General features: G+C 46.3%; 1 protein-coding gene across 1 annotated transcript in view; it reads left to right on the top strand.

Annotated features, from left to right (window-relative positions):
* Positions 1-15938, top strand: part of LOC129043039 (theta defensin subunit A-like) — a 59716-nt gene extending 43778 nt beyond the window's left edge. Inside the window, exon 3 of the mRNA XM_054499537.2 lies at positions 15711-15938. Coding sequence (XP_054355512.2) covers positions 15711-15823 — 113 coding nt within the window. The 3' untranslated portion in view covers positions 15824-15938. The remainder of the gene's footprint in view (positions 1-15710) is intronic.
* Positions 15939-18656: the final 2718 nt, after the last annotated feature.

Genomic DNA, 18656 nt, shown 5'->3' with positions numbered 1-18656 from the left:
AACAGAGTGTATCCTGTGATACGCAGGCAGGCTCTCCTGGGGGATTTAAATATTCCCTTGCTGCAGCTAGCTCAGCATCAGCCACCAGTACAGGCATCTCGGGGTCCATTGTCTTAGGAGTCATGGAGAATCCATTGTTGGTTGCTGCCTGGGCCTGGCCAGGGCTGACCAAGGCAGATGAGGGGACCCCCCATGGACTCCTGTCTGAACCCCAGCTTCCCACCAAATTTCTCAACTGCCCTTGCCACCAGAGTTATTTAATATACCCAACGGAAAGTAATCCTGGATATTAGGGCACCTGATCCCAAATGACTCTTAAATAGGGAAGTCCTCTCCTGTTTGTGGACGGCTGCTCTTGCTCCAGGAGTTGAATTGTTTGACTTCCTTATGTATTTAGATATTTACCCCTTCTACCACCTAGGGTTTGCAATTATTGTCTTTCATTTTTTGGGTTGCTTTTTCACTCAGTTGATCATTTGTTTGTTAGTTTGTTTTTTGACGTGCAGACGCTTTAGAGGTCAGTACAGCCCCACTTGTCTATTTTCCCATTTATTGCCTGTGTCTTTGGTGTCATAGACAAGATATCATTACCAACATCAATGTCAAAGCGTTATCTTCGTATGTTCCTCTCGTCATTTTATGGTTTCAGGTCTATGTTTGGGTCTTCGATCATTTTGAGTTGATTTGTGTATATAGTATATGATTAAAAAACACATGTACATGAACATCAAATCCTAAGGTGGAATACAGGATATATATATCATTTTAAATTCTTATTCATATCTCAATAGAGCTGGAAACAAATTTTTGGCTGTAGATGAACTTTTTAGCTCAATATCACTGTGTTCATTTCACCTATCGCCTGATAGGGTCATTGTCCTCTTCACACTGGCCCCTACAGGAGGCTACTCACCCCATGCCTTCATGAGAGTGGTCACGTCCTTGATGCCTGCAACAAATGACTCTTCGCCTGATAGGAATTCATGCCTGCTGCCAGAGTGTAGACTTGTAGAGAGTAGTGGGTCCATCTGCAGGAAAAGAGACATTTGCACCCTGAACTTACTGAACAAAAACACTGCTGTTATCCTTTGGTAGAATAGTAAAAAGTAAATATATAATGAAGTGAGAAACAGGAAAAACATGCCAGGATCCTCATCGACACCATCCTCTCCAACCCAACACAGACACTACACATAGAGATTCAAACTACAGTGAAAGCTGGGAGAGCAAAGGAAGAAAACAGGGACATTGAGACCAATGGGATCCCACACAATCTCCAACGAAATGCACACCTCCTTTCTCTGAGAAGGTTCAAAGTTTCTTGTCTCTGAGTCTTCTCTCTGCAGACGTATACATCCAGGCTAACTCCTCTCTCCCGACTCGTCTGCTCCTGCTCTCCCTCCTCCAGGTCACCCCAGCCATGAGGACCTTCGCCCTCCTTGCTGCCATGCTTCTCGTGGTGGCCCTGCAGGCTCAGGCGGAGCCACTCCGGGCAAGAGCTGATGAAACTGCAGCCCAGGAGCAGCCTGGAGCAGATGATCAGGAAATGGCTCATGCCTTTACATGGGATGAAAGTGCCGCTCTTCCACTTTCAGGTGAGACAGGCCGGCATGCAGAACTGCTGCGTCTAGAGGGATGGATGGGAGACAGTGTCTGGAATCACGTCTCAATGGTCTATGTCATTTCGGGGCTTCATTTAGCATCTCCGGGCCTTAGTTTTCTCATCTATAAATTGAATAGGGAGGCAAATAAATCTAACAGGTTTTCTGTCTTTAAAGACTTGAGGCTGCTCTGCCTGGACAGTAACCATTCTTTTATTCCTTTATTTCCTTAACAATCCTTTCACTTTAGAAAATCTATAAAATTAAAAAATAAAACTTGATGTCAAGATATGTCTGTGAAATTCAGTAGGTTTAAGATATGAAGAGACAGTCTGACTAGTTCTTTCTGGATTCAAACAAGTAGACTTCATTATAAGGAGAATATTTTACTGTATCTGTAGGATAGTTTTTAAAAAGTAGAGCCAAGCCCAAGAGTGTGTTCAGCTGTGTATGTGATGGGGCAGAAGCACAAAAATGAGAGCAAATGCGAATGAGTCTCAAATCCTGTGTGACCAGCACTGCTCTGTGTATTTACTCCTATTGACTGAGGTTGTTCATGCTACTGGCCCTAAGGCAGACAACATCACTCACAGCTGGCACGTGACTTCTCCAAGATTCCCTTACCACCCACTGCTGACCTTCTGATCCATTTCTGATGCTTTCTCTGTGTTCCCAGACTCAGCGAGAGGCTTGAGGTGCATTTGTAGAAGAGGAGTTTGCCGTTTGTTATAACGTCATTTTGGATCCTGCGCCCTTCGTCGCACACTCCACCGGATCTGCTGCTGCTGAGCTTGCAGAATCAAGAAAAATAAGCTCAGAATTTATTTGAGAGTTAAAAGAAATTCTTGTTTCTCCTGTACCTTGCCCTCCATTTCCTTTTCTCATCCAAAATAAATACCTTGTTGCAAGATTTCTGTCTTTACATCTCTTTCACATTTGATGTGTCTTTGGATCTCAAGACACTTGGGATGCACCTACCAGAATCCTAAGTTTTTAAACAAAATGAAATTCCAAATTCTAGGAATTTCAAGCAGGCATTTGGGCTTCAGACTCACATGGAAATGAAGGCCCAAATCACACCACCAATCTCCCCATCCACTGCTCTGTCTTTTCACTCTGCCTCATTTTCTCTGGATCCACTCAAAGAGCTCCCGTGTGCTAGGCAAACAATCGGTGTCAGCTTAAACTTCACGCAGTCACAAAATCATTCCTCCTCAGAAGAAAGCACCATCATCTCTGTCCTAAAGAACTGGACTTTTATTGAACGTGTCCAGGTCACACAATTGCCTTTTAAGCCATTGGCTTATAGGAGATTCACTGAAACAACTTTAAGAGGGAAATGGGTTGTTAGCAAAGGCCGGATGCATGGAACAGAAAGCACAGCGGCCCACACCGGGACGTCCACATTAACAGCACCCTCCAGCCAGGTCTACTAAGACCTGGATTTCACACCCATAATGTTGTCTTCACACCCAGAAAACACACAAGCACAAACGCTCCACTGCACTTTGCAACACGCACTCTCCTGCGTTGCCTTAAAGCCGCTGAGAATCTGATTCTGCTTGGAAAATACAGCTTCACAGGGGATAAGGGGTGAGGGAGGGAAAGCATTTCACCAGGAAAATGGTAGCCTTCTTGTTGCTGCAGGGTGCTGAGGCAGCTCAGGGGCCCAGGCACCCCACTGAGACACTGCATGGATGGGGAAGCCCATGCAGATCCCAGGGAGGGCAGAGTGGGTGCCAAACTCCAGTGCATTTCCCCTAGCTCACCCAGGGTTTCACCTTTCCTGCCTTTGTCTTCAGGGAAGTTGAGGCCAACGGTTCTCCCTATTGCAACGTTCTGACACCTATTTCACCAGTCTTCAATAAGCGCTTCCTTCACATTTCTGAGACGTCTTGGTGAAGTTTTTCTTGTACAATAAATGAAATAGGTTTCTTTTGCTATTTCTTTTCTGATTTTCTGAACTCGGCTTTCAAGCAAAACCAGAAGGAAAGAGATCTGAAAAGTACTCATTCCATTTTATGAATATCTGAATTTTTTCCTTTTTCACTAAGAAACAAACAACTCATGAAGAACCTAAGGGAAAGAGCCCACTCTAACATTTCCTCTCAGTCACCCACCCAACCTCTCAATGCTGTATCCTCCTGGCTGACAGTGACCCCCACCTTGCTTCCAGCCCTCCACCCCATGGTCCTGCCACCACCTGGAATTCTTCCACCTCTGAATATCAAGTATGAAGGTCCCTGTCGCTGACTCACCTGCTGTTCTTCCAGCCTCTCCAGTAGCCGTCCCTCCTTCCCTGCTGATCAGCATTGATAAGGCTGTTCTCCCACAGAAATGTGCCTGGGAATCACCTGGGAGTCTGTTCCCCAGGCTGCACCAAGAATACCTGCCATCTACCCTCATTTCCTGTTCTTATGAACTGTACCGTCTTTAACTCAGATTCTCTGAGCTACGTAATATTTTTATATCATTTTCAGGCATATTAGCTGAGTTTTGCATTCAAATTTAAGAAATCACACCAAGATGAGTAAACATTTTGACTGCCACACCTGATAATTAAGAAAGAATTCTGGCTTCATAAAATCCCTGATTGAAGGACCCAAAGCATAAGAGAACTTGTTGTCTTTACCTTTTATCACCCCCATTTTTCTCTAGATCTTAACTTGCACTTGCTCCCCAAGAGACAGCCATATGAATTGTGGTTATCTCCTCACAGCCTCCATTGCTGATCTCCGGGAAAAAAAACCCTATTTCTTTCTCCATTGTTTCAGTCAGCTCCCGAGTCCCATGCTCTCCTCTGAGTCTGTCACTCAGTGGAGAGATTGAGACTCCACATGGATCCACTACCCCTGCTCCACACAGGAAAAATTGAAACTAAGAATGGATGAAACAGCGTTCCTCAGTCACTCCATAGACTCCACAGTTTCATCCCCCACCACAATGGGCTCTTTGTGACACTTTGGGAAGAAGTTGAGAAAATTCGTTCCTATTTTATCAATATTTCAGAGAAGTTGAGATTTACACACACAAAATATGTACAAATCCAATTCCTCACCAATACTGTGAAAATGCCCTCTGTACATCTAGGGCTGTGTGAAAAGACACCACAAAACTTAGGGAATTAAAACAGCACGATCAGGTCTTCATTCACACATTTGCAATTGGGAAATAGCTCCTTCCATGGGCATCAGAGGAGAGGTTCTGCTGGGATCTGAAAACCTCAGGGCCAAGACGCTTGCGCACAGGTAGCAGGGAGTGCTGGGCTGGCTCAGTGGGAGCTCTGACAGGCTGAGGGATGAGACACTGTGATGCACTGAGGCCAGGTCATGCCAGCTCATGAGAGAAAAGATAGGTGTGACACTTTTTATCCCACTCATAGCTAGGAGGATTTGAACCAGAAAGATTTACAAACACTGCATATCAGAGTTTTGTTTTTCCTAGAAAGCTGCTTGCTCTGGGTTCTCTAGCTCATCCTTGCAGGTGGGTTCAGTTCCTTTTTTTGCAATGCTTAGACTTCCTCCAAGTATTGTATCTGGGCTTCAAAGGCACTAGCACTCTTAGTATATGTGGGATGCTGGGGGGAAAAAATCATTCACCAAGTAACTTATAAACAACAAAAATACATTTCTCAGTGTTCTCGAGGCTGAGATGTCCAAATCAAGGTGCCAACAGATTTGGTGTCCGGTGAGGACCAGTTTTTGGTTCATAGATGGCACCTTTTCACTGCTTCCTCACCTGAGGGAATGAATGAAGGAGCTCTCTGGGGCTTCTTTGTCAGGGGCACTAACGTGACTCATGAGGACTCCACTCTCCTGAACATATCACTTCCCAGAAAGCGCCACCTTTTCATGCTATCACCAGGGGAGGGATTCCAACATATGAATTTCAGAGGGACAAAAACATTCAGGCTGCAGCACCATCCAATACACAGGAAGTGAAAGATACCAACTTCTTATGACCTTAGCCCAACAAATGGAATGGTGTTAAGTCAGGTGTGTTCAACTGGTCAAGATGTCACCCAATCTAGATTCAACAGGAGACATTTTCACCTCCATTTTTATGTGAAAAGAGTCAGGGATTTAGGGCCATATTTTAAAACAGTTCAAGGAAGTTATTTCCTTATGGTTTATTGTAAAATAAACCTGCTGCAATCATCAACACCAGACACACAGACAGCTTGTGAGAGGCAGCTGGGAAAGGCAGACAAAGGGCAGAGACTTGGAGCTCCTGCCTGCCCCAGCTGGATCTGCAGGCCTGGGAGTGACTGTGTGGCACAGGCAGCACCAGGACCCTCCCTGCAGGACAGTGGACAAAGGGCTGAGGGGAGGGACAGGGCGATGCACTCTGAGGAGCTGGGAGGTGGAGGGTCCTCCTCAGAGCTCACCTCCGCGTAGCCCCCACTGTGCCCCACGTTAACACGCATGCTGTGTTCCATGACTACCCTTTCCTACCAGGTCAAACCATCACCCCAGGGCCCTGCCCAAGATCCACACACACTGTGTCTGCTGAGGCCACCAGACACCATAAACGTGTGTGAGAATATACGTGCTGCTCCTGGAAGCTTCTCTCCTCTCACACCTACAACCCCACCCACAGCTTCAGAATGTTTACCCCAGACTACTGATGTCAAGGTTTTTATTGAGTCTAGACTCACTTCAATATTCCCTAAAATTCAAATGCATGTGTCTGAAAAAACAGCTTCAGCTGCATCTACATACAGTGTCTACAGTGTGGACACCGATTGTCTACACTGGCTGCAATCAGTGGAAAATATCATGCTGGGGTTGGGGGCTATGGATCAACATGGAAGTGAAAGTACTGTAAAAAATTTGTAGACATAACACTTTTTTGTTTAAACCACAAAATTCTGCCAAGGTTCTGGTGCAGCCAAAAGAGAAAAGTGAAAAAGACCACAGAGAAGAATCTCTCTGTTCTCATTTGAGTTTTGGAGTTTGAGAATCACCTGGGAAAGGATGGCGACAATGCCTAGGTGTGACCTCAGCACAGACTGAGACCCTTCTGGGGCTCTGGGCTGCCGAGACCTGACCGCAGTCTATGGAGGAGGCAAGGATGGGAGCATGGCCATGAGGCAGACACAGAGCAACGTCCCAGCAGATGATTCCCAGTCCTGCAGCCAAGAATGGGAGGGAAGGAGAGCACAAGACTGGGTTGGGGCAGAGAAGGCCACCTCTCCAGGGACAAGAGCCACCAGTGACTCTGAGCCAGCTGGAGGGTCTCTATTCTCCCTGAGCTCCCCAAATTGCTCTGGGTGCTGCATGTAAAGCCACCGCCTGGGCCAGGCCACACACCTGTGGCAGGGCCGCTGCACCCACTCTCCCTCTTCCTGGACAGTGGCCAGGTTTCTGCAGGACACACCCATGGCCCCTCCAACACTGTTGTAAAGATTCTGGGCATCAATTTGTCCTCAGTGGGCTGACAAAGTCCCTTTACAGTTCAAAACCAAATCCTCACCACTAGTGTGCTAGCCACTTTGCAGCAGGCCCTCCATGTACTGCGACATCGTGTCTTTGGAGACAGCTATACCCCACTTGTCCATTCTGCTGAGGCCCACAAATGCCATCACCCAGAAGCCCTTCACATCCACTCGGGACACAGCAGGATACAGTCTGTAGCTGGCCCGGCAGGTGATCTCTCCCGGACATGCCCGGGTCCCGGGTTCTGAGTTTCATGGGGAGGCCCTCACTACTGCCCACCACAACTCTCAGAGCCTCTGGACAAAGCACACCTGTCCTGGCTATGGGCTTCTGCACATGTAGTCTTCCAGGGACCGGAGCTCCTTATGTGCTGGGTGGAACAGGTGTTCTCTTTTCGTGGCGTTTCTTTGCTTTCTCCTTTAGAACCACACCTATCATTGATTCAGATGGAGGCTCCCACCTCAGGACATCACAACACGAGGGTGGGTTAAGGGAGTCTCATTTAGTCCATCGTCCCCAAGCCACCAGCCTCCTCAAGCAGCACGGTGGCCTCCTAAAGTCACGGTTATTAATGTCTCTGGATGTGCTATGGACACCCAAGGCACCAAGGTCCTTCCAAGGGCCCTCACTTTTTTAAGTCTCAAACCCATGGCCACCACCGCCTCATCACAATTGGGCTAGACCCACTTTGGTGCCCACCTTGGTCATCACAGAAGAGTTAGCTTCGTTTTTCCCTTACAGATAACATCATTAACATGTTCTGCAATAATGAGACCTCCCCGTACCATCACAGGATATCCACCATCTCAACATCAAACATTTACTGAACAATGGATCGTGGATGGATAGTAAACTACGATCTTCTGAGGACTGACGCCCCAGGCCCACTGGCACCCAGCAGGACCACGAGGCTTTTGCTAGACCACACCTCTCCATTTCACATGCAGCTTCTGGAAAAAGCTCCCATTTTTACCGGTTTTAAAGGTTAGCTAATATTTCCCACTTACTTCTCCTGGCAGGAAGTAGGGATTATTGCTCCAGAACCCACCGAGGGTGCAGTCAGAGGCAGTAAACGAGGAGAAGAAGACTTCAAACTCGAGACACCAACTACATCAGGCAAAGACCACATGGAAGTGCCATTACCAAATGTGGCCATGGGGGAGAAAGGCTCCAAGGAAAAGTGGGTGCCAGCGAACCCCATAATCAGTGTCAATATGGAAGCACTGGGAAGAAAGCCCCGAGTGACAAGATGTCAGTGTTCTCTATGATTGGCCTTGCTTGGTATCTTATGTACGAATGGCTTGTGGGGTAGCTGTTAAACCCAGGCCTGGCAGCCTAGAGGGCTGCTGGAACAGGACAGCCCTAGTCAGAATTTGTACCCCAGGCTGGAAAACTGGGAAATTCCCTGTAAGCCCTGTTAGAGGGGCCGCACCCCAAATACAACCTGAACTGTGTCCAAGGTGGGCAACTCAACTCTTCGATATTGAATGGGTCCCATGGCACCAATGCTGAAACACCAGCAGCCCTCACAACCACAGATCGTGTTTTAAGGATGAGGAGGTAGTTCTCTGGATGCACAGGCTTCAATCCAAATGGGCTCACGACGCCGCAGCACACACCCAGACTGCAGCATGAAGAGTTGGAGCCTTGCATTCACAGAAAGCATCCAGACATGATCATTGGCTCAGGGATATGCCTGTGCTCTGATGGGTACGAGTTAAGGATGGAAACCTCCTATGCCTCCCAGGAAGCACCGCTCAAGCTTTTGCTAAATGCTTCTCTGAAGACCCACAAGGGCTGAGAGGCTGTGCAACAGCAGCAGTAAAGTGAATGCCCAGACTCCCACTTCCCTTCTTGGGTGGCCATCTGGAAAGGCCACTCCCACCCTGATGGCTAACGCTTCAACCAGTTCTTGGCCCAGATGATCCTAGACAATTGTTTAACCTTAAACTGTTCATTGGCCAAGCAAGTAGGTGATTGTCCCCTCTGGGGAACCACATGCCGCGTGTACATCCATAACTCAGGAGAACCCAAAAATGTCTGTTCCACATAGCAACAGATACCCAGGTAGCACCCAGTCTCACCTGGGTGTTCTCTAACATCCCAGCTCAGCCAAATGGCTTTGATTTGTTTTTATGGTTAGACCCCCCGTCCTCGGGACACTGCTTTAGAAACAGATTCCAAATCCTCCTCTGTGTGTAGGTGGCATTCCTATCCTAGTCTCTTTGCAGGGTGTATACTACGATATGCAGCCAGGCTGTCCCAGAGGCTTTAAATATTCCCTTGATGCAGGTAGTTCACCTCAGCCACAGCCAATGCATCACAGGGTCAGCTGTGTTAGGAGCCACTGAGAATCCATAGGTGGTTGCTGTCTGGGCCTGGCCAGGGCTGACCAAGGTAGATGAGGGGTTCCTCGGTGGAGTTCTACTTTAACCTCACCTTCCCACCAAATTTCTCAACTGTCCTTGCCACCACAATTATTTAATGGACCCAACAGAAAGTAACCCCGGAAATTAGGACACCTCATCCCAAAAGACCTTTAAATAGGGGAAGTCCACTTGCGCACGGCTGCTCCTTGCTATAGAAGACCTGGGACAGAGGACTGCTGTCTGCCCTGTCTGGTCACCCTGCCCAGATAAAGGATCTGTAAGTAATACAAAACTTAAACTTTACACTGAGTTTTCATCATTGAAGCTATGCCTCCAACCTGATCTCTGACTGTGGGGCCACCCCAGAGGGACCCAGCGGGTGAATCCCTGCTGGGAACGTCTGTCTGGACCTCTGGTGGCTGCTGGGGACAATGGCTTCCAGCTAAATTAATAGAGAAACTCAAGCAGTTTCCTTCTAAACACACGAGTCCTAGTTGACATGTCCAATATAGACAATCGCAGGTCTTTGGAACATTCTTATGAGAAAAACCTATTTAGGTCCTTGGTCTGTTTTTCAATCAGGTTGTTTGATTTTTGCTATTGAGTTGTTCAAATTCCTTATGTATTCAGATATTTGCCCCTTCTGCCATGTAGGATTTGCAAATATTTTCTCTCATTGTTTCCTTTGCTGTGCAGATGCTTTAGCGTTAAATGCAGCCACACTTGTCTGTTTTCCCTTTTATTGCCTGTGCCTTTGGTGTCATAGCCAAGAAATCATTACCTACATCAATGTCAAAAGCTTTATCCTTATATACACTTCTAGTAGTTTATGGTTTCAGGTGTTACATTTAGGTCAATTCATTCTGAGTTAATGTTTCTTCATGGTGTGAGATAAAGATTTAAATACATACATATATAAAATCATGAGGTAGTGTACACTATAAATATACAATTGTTAACTGTTACTCAAGTCTAAATAGAGCTGGAAATAATAAACTTTTTTTTTTTTTTTTTTTTTTTTTACCTAAACAACTCATGTCACTGAGCTTATTTCACCTTTAGCCTGATAAAATCATTGTCCTCTCCACCCTGATTCCTACAGGAGACTACTCACCCCATAACCTCAAAAACCTCTTCATGAGGATGGTAAGTCACCTTAATCCTGAAGTGAATTACTCTCTATTCCATTGGAACTCATATAGGACACCAGAATCTAGACCTCCAGAGAGCAGCAGGACCCATCTTCAGAAACTAAGAAGCATTTGTTCCCTGAGCCTGTCGAATGAAAGTGCAATTTCTATTCTTTTTGGAATGTTAAAAAGTAAATAATAATATTTAAGCAGGTGAACGTAGGAGTAACATAGCAGGGTCTTTCTTGTCATTACCAGCTCCAACCTAGCACAGACATTAAATGTACAGGTTTATACTAGCATGAAACTGGGAGAACAGGAGCATTCGAGCAACCTTGAGACCAATGGGCCTCTCTTATAAAATGCACACCTCCTCTCACTGAGGGTGAAGAAGGCTTCTTGTCTCTGAGCCTTCTCCTAGTAGAGCTATAAATCCAGGCTGGCTCCTCCCTCCCCACACATCCGCTCCTGCTCTCCCTCTAATGAGGTCATTTTTAGATTCCACTCTAATGAGGTCATTTTTGACCTCAGCAAAGCATGAGGTCAGGGAAGCAGCAAGGCAAGGGTTTGGGTACTGGACATGAGCCAGCGCCGTGTAGTGGAGATGGCGAGGTCTGTATTTGTAGCAGTAAGGAGAGGCTGGTTGGTGGTGATCTCATGGTCAAAGTGATTTTCCTCTACAAGGGACTTAAACAAATAAGTAAGCAAAAAAGAAATGACCCTTTTAAAATGTGTGCCAGGGCATAAACAGATACTTCTCAAAAAAAGACATACAAGAAGCCAAGAAACATGCAAAAATGCTCCACATTACTGATCATTAGAGAAATGCAAAATAAAACCTCAAAGGGATACCAGCTCACACTAGTCAGAATGGCTGTTATTGAAAAGTTTAAAAATACTGATATTGGCAAGACTGCAGAGAAAGAGAACGCTTGTACACTATTGAGGGGAATGTTAATGAGTTCAGCCATAGTGGAAAGCAGTTTAGAGATTTCGCAAATAACTTAAAATAGAACCACCATTCAACCAAAATCCCAAAAATGACCTCATTAGAGTGGAATTTTGCTGAGATCACCATTTGCTTTCAGAATAAGCCCATTACTTTATGCTGCAAGGAACCCATAGAGTCTCAGTCAGATTGTAAAGCTGCCCTACAAGCTATGGAAAACTATAGACTTGTGAGAACTGTGTACAGAATACCACGCCCGAATCTCACCAGCTCTCCAGTGATAATGCTCATGCAGTGCTGTGGAAATGCCTATGGACTGGAGTGTGTTCTGTGTGCAGGAAGCAGGTCCAGGTTTCACTTCCACAGGACATGGGACATTTCCAGAACCCGGAGATCTTCCTCTCGCTCATATACACCCCTTCGTATCTTGTCCCTATAACCTCATCAATGCGACTCTACAGTCACCTACTAATGCCCTGAAAACTAAAACTGTCACCAGGGCCTCAGTTTCCCCAAATAGCCCAAATTTCTTCTTATGCTGGGATGAGACTGGTGCTCACTTCCTCCAATGCTGAAGTTCCTGGGCCTGCCACACATCAGGAAATCACTGCTTCCTCAGAGGGAAAGGAGACCCCACTGCTCTGCCACAGCGACCTCCCCTAGCAAGGCTTGAGATGCCACCTCCTACCTTAAGGTTGAGGGAAACGCTTCAGTTCTCACTCCACTGCCCCCAGTCCTCCACAGCCTCCACAGGCCAATGCCTGCTGCCTTCACACAGAGCTGCAGGGGAGACCCTGAGCACCCAGCCTGTGGGACCAGCGCTGTGCACGACATTCCCATGGTGGCAGGGGCTGCCCGGCCTGCACACTGGGTTCAGCAACCTCACCGTAGGTATTTATTGCCTCTCGAGTGACTGCATTCATTTCTCATCTCCAGAAACCTTATCCCATCTACCTCACTAGGAGAAGGAGGAGGACGGTGGATACTGGTACATTTTAAAATGTGCTCTAGTCTTCTTAGGAATTCTCCTCAAATAACACAGGAGGAACTACAGGAATATGATCCTGCATATTTCAAGCGACCACTGATCATCCCACTCAGGCTATGTGCATGGAGACTCTTAAGCCTGCCCAGAATTGGCTTAAGAGCAAGGTATTTGAGCACACAGCACCAGGTGATGCAAGCTAACACCAAACTCACTGCCACCTTGGCCGCCTCCCTGAGAGACTTTCAAGAGACATTAGGTCTCAAGCAGCAAACTCAGGAGGCCTTGGCCACAATGGTCCTAGACATTCGTTTGGCCTTAAACTGTCCATTGCCCAAGCAATGAGGCAATTTTCCACTCTAGGGAACCACATGCTGTGTGCACATCCTTAACGAACCCAGCAAAATCTGCCCTGCCTGGTAACACAAGCCGACGTGGGATTCAGTCTCAACCAGGTGATCTGCAACATCCCAGCCCACCAATCGGCTTTGATGTCTTGTTATGGTTAGAGCTCAGGTACTGGGGAGGCTGGTTCAGGGCAAGATTCCTCATCCTCTCCTGTGCATGGGTGTCAAACGTGAACTTGTCTCCCTAACAGAGTGTATCCTGTGATATGCAGGCCAGGCTCTCCTGGGGGCTTTAAATATTCCCTTGCTGCAGCTAGCTCAGCATCAGCCACCAGTACAGGCATCTCGTGGTCCATTGTCTTAGGAGTCATGGAGAATCCATCGTTGGTTGCTGCCTGGGCCTGGCCAGGGCTGACGAAGGCAGATGAGGGGACCCTCCATGGACTCCTGTCTGAACCTCAGCTTCCCACCAAATTTCTCAACTGCCCTTGCCACCAGAGTTATTTAATATACCCAGGGGACAGTAACCCAGGATATTAGGACACCTGATCCCAAATGACTCTTAAATAGGGAAGTTCTCTCCTGTTTGTGGACGGCTGCTCTTGCTCCAGGAGACCCGGGACAGAGGACTGCTGTCTGCCCTCTCTCTTCACTCTGCCTAGCTTGAGGATCTGTAATTAACCCAAAACTTAAACTTTCACATTGAGGTTTCAACATTGAACCTGTGCCCCCAGTCTCACCTCTGACTCCCGGGCCACCCCAGCGGGACCTAGTGGGTGAATCCTCTGCTGTGCATTTCTGTCTGAACCTCTGGTGGCTGCAGGGAGCATAGCTACCAGCTCAATTAATAGAGAAACTCAAGGAATTTCCTTCTAAATACACGTGTCCTACTTGACACGTCCAATAGAGACAACAATAGCGCCTTAAAACATCCTTTTATTTGGAGAGAAGCCTATCCTGCTCCTTGGCCTGTTTTTCAATCAGGTTGTTATTTGCTTTTGAGTTGTTTGACTTCCTTATGTATTTAGATATTTACCCCTTCTACCACTTAGGGTTTGCAATTATTGTCTTTCCTTTTCTGGGCTGCTTTTTCACTCAGTTGATTATTTGTTTGTTGGTTTGTTTTTCGACGTGCAGATGCTTTAGAGGTCAGTGCAGCCCCACTTGTCTATTTTCCTGTTTATTGCCTGTGTCTTTGGTGTCATAGAAAAGATATGATTACCAACACCAATGACAAAGCGTTATCTTCATATGTTCCTCTCGTCATTTTATGGTTTCAGTTCTATGTTTGGGTCTTCGATCCATTTTGAGTTGATAAAGGACCACATGTATACAAACACCAAATCCTAAGGTGGTATACAGGAGATATATACCATTATAAATTCTTATTCAAATCTCAATAGAGCTGGAAACAAATTTTTGGCTGTAGACGAACTTTTTACCTCGATATCGCTGTGTTCACTTCACCTATCGCCTGATAGGTTCATTGTCCTCTTCACACTGGCCCCTACAGGAGGCTACTCACCCCATGCCTTCATGAGAGTGGTCACGTCCTTGATGCCTGCAACAAATGACTCTTCACTTGATAGGAATTCATGCCTGCTGCCAGAGTGTAGACTTGTAGAGAGTAGTGGGGCCATCTGCAGGAAAAGAGACATATGTACCCTGAACTTATTGAACAAAAGCACTGCTGTTATCCTTTGGTAGAATTGTAAAAAGTAAATATGTAATGAAGTGAGAAACAGGAAAAACATGCCAGGATCCTCGTCATCACCATCCTCTCCAACACAGCACAGACACTACACATAGAGGTTCAAACTAGAGTGAAAGCTGGGAGAGCAAAGGAAGAAAACAGGACATTGAGACCAACGGGATCCCACACAATCTCCAACGAAATGCACACCTCCTTTCTCTGAGAATGTTCAAGGTTTCTTGTCTCTGAGCCTTCCCTCTGCAGACCTATACATCCAGGCTAACTCCTCTCTCCCGACTCGTCTGCTCCTGCTCTCCCTCCTCCAGGTCACCCCAGCCATGAGGACCTTCACCCTCCTCGCTGCCATGCTTCTCCTGGTGGCCCTGCAGGCTCAGGCGGAGCCACTCCGGGCAAGAGCTGATGAAACTGCAGCCCAGGAGCAGCCTGGAGCAGATGATCAGGAAATGGCTCATGCCTTTACATGGGATGAAAGTGCCGCTCTTCCACTTTCAGGTGAGACAGGCCGGCATGCAGAACTGCTGGGTCTAGAGGGATGGATGGGAGACAGAGTCTGGAATCGAGTCTCAATGGTCCATGTCACTTCGGGGAATTCATTTAACATCTCTGGGCCTTGGTTTTCTCATCTATGAATTGAATAGGGAGCCAAATAAATCTAACAGGTTTTCTGTCTTTAAAGACTTGAGGCTGCTCTGCCTGGAGAGTAACCATTCTTTTATTCCTTTACTTCCTTAACAATCCTTTCACTTTAGAAAATCTATAAAATTCAAAAACAAAACTTGACGTCAAGATATGTCTGTGAAATTCAGTAGGTTTAAGATATGAAGAGATAGTCTGACTACTTTTTTCTGGATCTAAACAAGTAGACTTCATTATAAGGAGAATATTTTACTGTATCTATAGAATGGTTTTTAAAAACTAGAGCCAAGCATAAAAGTGTGTTCAGGTGTGTGTGTCATGGGGCAGAAGTACAAAAATGAGAACAAATGAGAATGAGTCTCAAATCCTGTGTGACCAGCACTGCTCTGTGTATTTATTCCTATTGACTGAGGTTGTTCATGCTACCGGCCCTAATGCAGACAACATCACTCACAGCTGGCACGTGACTTCTCCAAGACTCCCTTTACAACCCACTGTTGACCTTGGTGATCCATTTCTGATGCTGTCCCTGTATCCCCAGGCTCAGGGAGAGGCTTAAGGTGCATTTGCAGACGAGGAATTTGCCGTTTGTTACAACGTCGCTATGGGTCCTGCGCCTTTCCTGGTAGATTATACAGGATCTGCTGCCGCTGAGCTTGCAGAATCAAGAAAAATAAGCTCAGAATTTACTTTGAGAGTTAAAAGAAATTCTTGTTTTTCCTGTACCTTGTCCTCCATTTCCTTTTCTCATCCAAAATAAATACCTTGTTGCAAGATTTGTCTTTACATCTCTTTCACATTTGATGTGTCTTTGTGTCTCAAGACACTTGGCATGCACCTACCAGAATCCTAAGTTTTTAAACAAAATAAAATTTCAAACTCTAGGAATTTCAAGCAGGCATTTGGGCTTCAGACTCAAATGGAAATGAAGGCCCAAATCACACCACCAATCTCCCCATCCACTGCTCTGTCTTTTCACTCTGCCTCATTTTCTCTGGATCTACTCTCAAAGAGCTCCCGTGTGCTGGGCAAACAATCGGTGTCAGCTTAAACTTCACGCAGTCACAAAATCATTCCTCCTCAGGAGAAACCAGCATCATCTGTCCTAAAGAACTGGGCTTTTATTGAACGTGTCCAGGTCACACAATTGCCTTTTAAGCCATTGGGTTATAGAAGATTCACTGAAACAACTTTAAGAGGGAAATGGGTTTTTAGCAAAGGCGGGATGCATGGAACAGAAAGCACAGCGGCCCACACAGGGATGTCCACATTAAGAGCATCCTCCACTACTAAGACCTGGATTAATCCTACTAAGACCTGGATTTCACACCCATAAAGTTGTCTTCACACCCAGAAAACGCACAAGCACAAATGCTCCACTGCACTTTGTAACACGCACTCTCTTGTGTTGCCTTAAAGCCGCTGAGAACCTGATTCTGCCTCGAAAACATAGCTTCAGAGGGGATAAGGGATGAGGGAGGGAAAGCATTTCACCAGGAAAATGGTAACCTTCTTGTTGCTGCAGGGTGCTGAGGCAGCTCAGGGGTCTAGCCACCCCACTGGGACACTGCATGGATGGGGAAGCCCATGCAGATCCCAGGGAGGAGATAGTGGGTGCCAACCTCCAGTGCATTTCCCCTAGCTCACCCAGGGTTTCACCTTTCCTGCCTTTGTCTTCAGGGAAGTTGAGGCCAATGGCTCTCCCTGTTGCAATGTTCTGACTCCTATTTCACCAGTCTTCAATAAGCACTTCCTTCACATTTCTGAGACGTCTTGGTGAATTTTTTCTTGTACAATAAATAAAATAGGTTTCTTTTGCTATTTCTTTTCTGATTTTCTAAACTCAGCTTACAAGCAAAACCAGAATGAAAGGGATCTGAAAAGTACTCATTCCATTTTATGAATATCTGAATTTTTTCCTTTTTCACTAAGAAACAAACAACTCATGAAGAACCTAAGGGAAAGAGCCCACGCTAACATTTCCTCTCAGTCACCCTCCCAACCTCTCAGTGCTGTATCCTCCTGGCTGACAGTGATCCCCACCTTTGTTCCAGCCCTCCACCCCATGGTCCTGCCACCACCTGGAATTCCTCCACCTCTGAATATCAAGTATGAAGGTCCCTTTCGCTGACTCACCCGCTGTCCTTCCAGCCCCTCCAGTAGCCGTCCCTCCTTCCCTGCCGATCAGCATTGATAAGGCTGTTCTCCCACAGAAATGTGCCTGGGAATCACCCGGGAGTCTGTTTCCCAGGCTGCACCAAGAATACCTGCCATCTACCCCCATTTCCTGTTCTTATGAACTGTACCGTCTTTAACTCAGATTCTCTGAGCTAGGTAATTTTTTTTATATCATTTTCAGGCATATTAGTTGAGTTTTGCATTCAAATTTAAGAAACCACAACAAGCTGAGTTAACATTTTGACTGCCAACCTGATAATTAAGAAAGAATTCTGGCTTCATAAAATCCCTGATTGAAGGACCCAAAGCATAAGAGAACTTGTTGTCTTTACCTTTTATCACCCCCATTTTTCTCTTGATCTTAACGTGGGCTCACTCCCCAAGTGACAGCCATATGAATTGTGGTTATCTCCCCACAGCCTCTGTTGCTGACCTCCGGGAGAAAACCCCTATTTCTTTCTTCATTGTTTCAGCCAACTCCTGAGTCCCATGCCCTCCTCTGAGTCTGTCACTCAGTGGAGAGATTGAGACTCCACCTGGATCCCACACTACCCCTGCTCCACACAGGAAAAATTCAAACTAAGAATGGGTGAGGGGGGTTCTTCAGTCACTCCACAGAGTCCACAGTTCCATGCCCCCACCACGATGGGCTCTTTGTGACACTTTGGGAAGAATTTGAGAAAATTCATTCCTATTTCATCAATATTTTAGAGAAGCTGAGATTTAAACACACAAAATATGTACAAATCCAATTCCTCAGCAATACTGTGAAAATGCCCTCTGTTTATCTAAGACTGTGTGAAAAGACACCACAAAACTTAGGGAATTAAAACAGCACGATCAGGTCTTCATTCACACATTTGCAATTGGGACATAGCTCCCTCCATGGGCATCAGAGGAGAGGTTCTGCTGGGAGCTGAACACCTCAGGGCCAAGACGCTTGCACACAGGTAGCAGGGAGTGCTGGGCTGGCTCAGTGGGAACTCTGACAGGCTGAGGGATGAGACACTGTGATGTACTGCAGCCAAGTCATGCCAACTCATGAGAGAAAAGATAGGTGTGACACTTTTTATCCCACTCATAGCTAGGAGGATTTGAACCAGAGAGATTTATAAACACTGCATATCAGTTTTGTTTTCTAGAAAGCTGGTTGCTCTGGATTCTCTAGCTCATCCTTGCACGTGGGCTCAGTTCCTCACTTTTTGCAACACTTAGACTTCCTCCAAGTATTGTATCTGGGCTTCAAAGGCACCAGCAATCTTAGTAGATGTGGGGTGCTGGAAAAAAAATACCATACACCAAGTGACTT

This window comes from Pongo pygmaeus, chromosome 7, assembly GCF_028885625.2.
Source record: "Pongo pygmaeus isolate AG05252 chromosome 7, NHGRI_mPonPyg2-v2.0_pri, whole genome shotgun sequence".
Classification (NCBI taxonomy): Eukaryota; Metazoa; Chordata; class Mammalia; order Primates; family Hominidae; genus Pongo; species Pongo pygmaeus.
The sequence above is the reverse complement of the archived record's forward strand: the minus strand, read 5'-3'. Positions and strand labels throughout refer to the sequence as shown.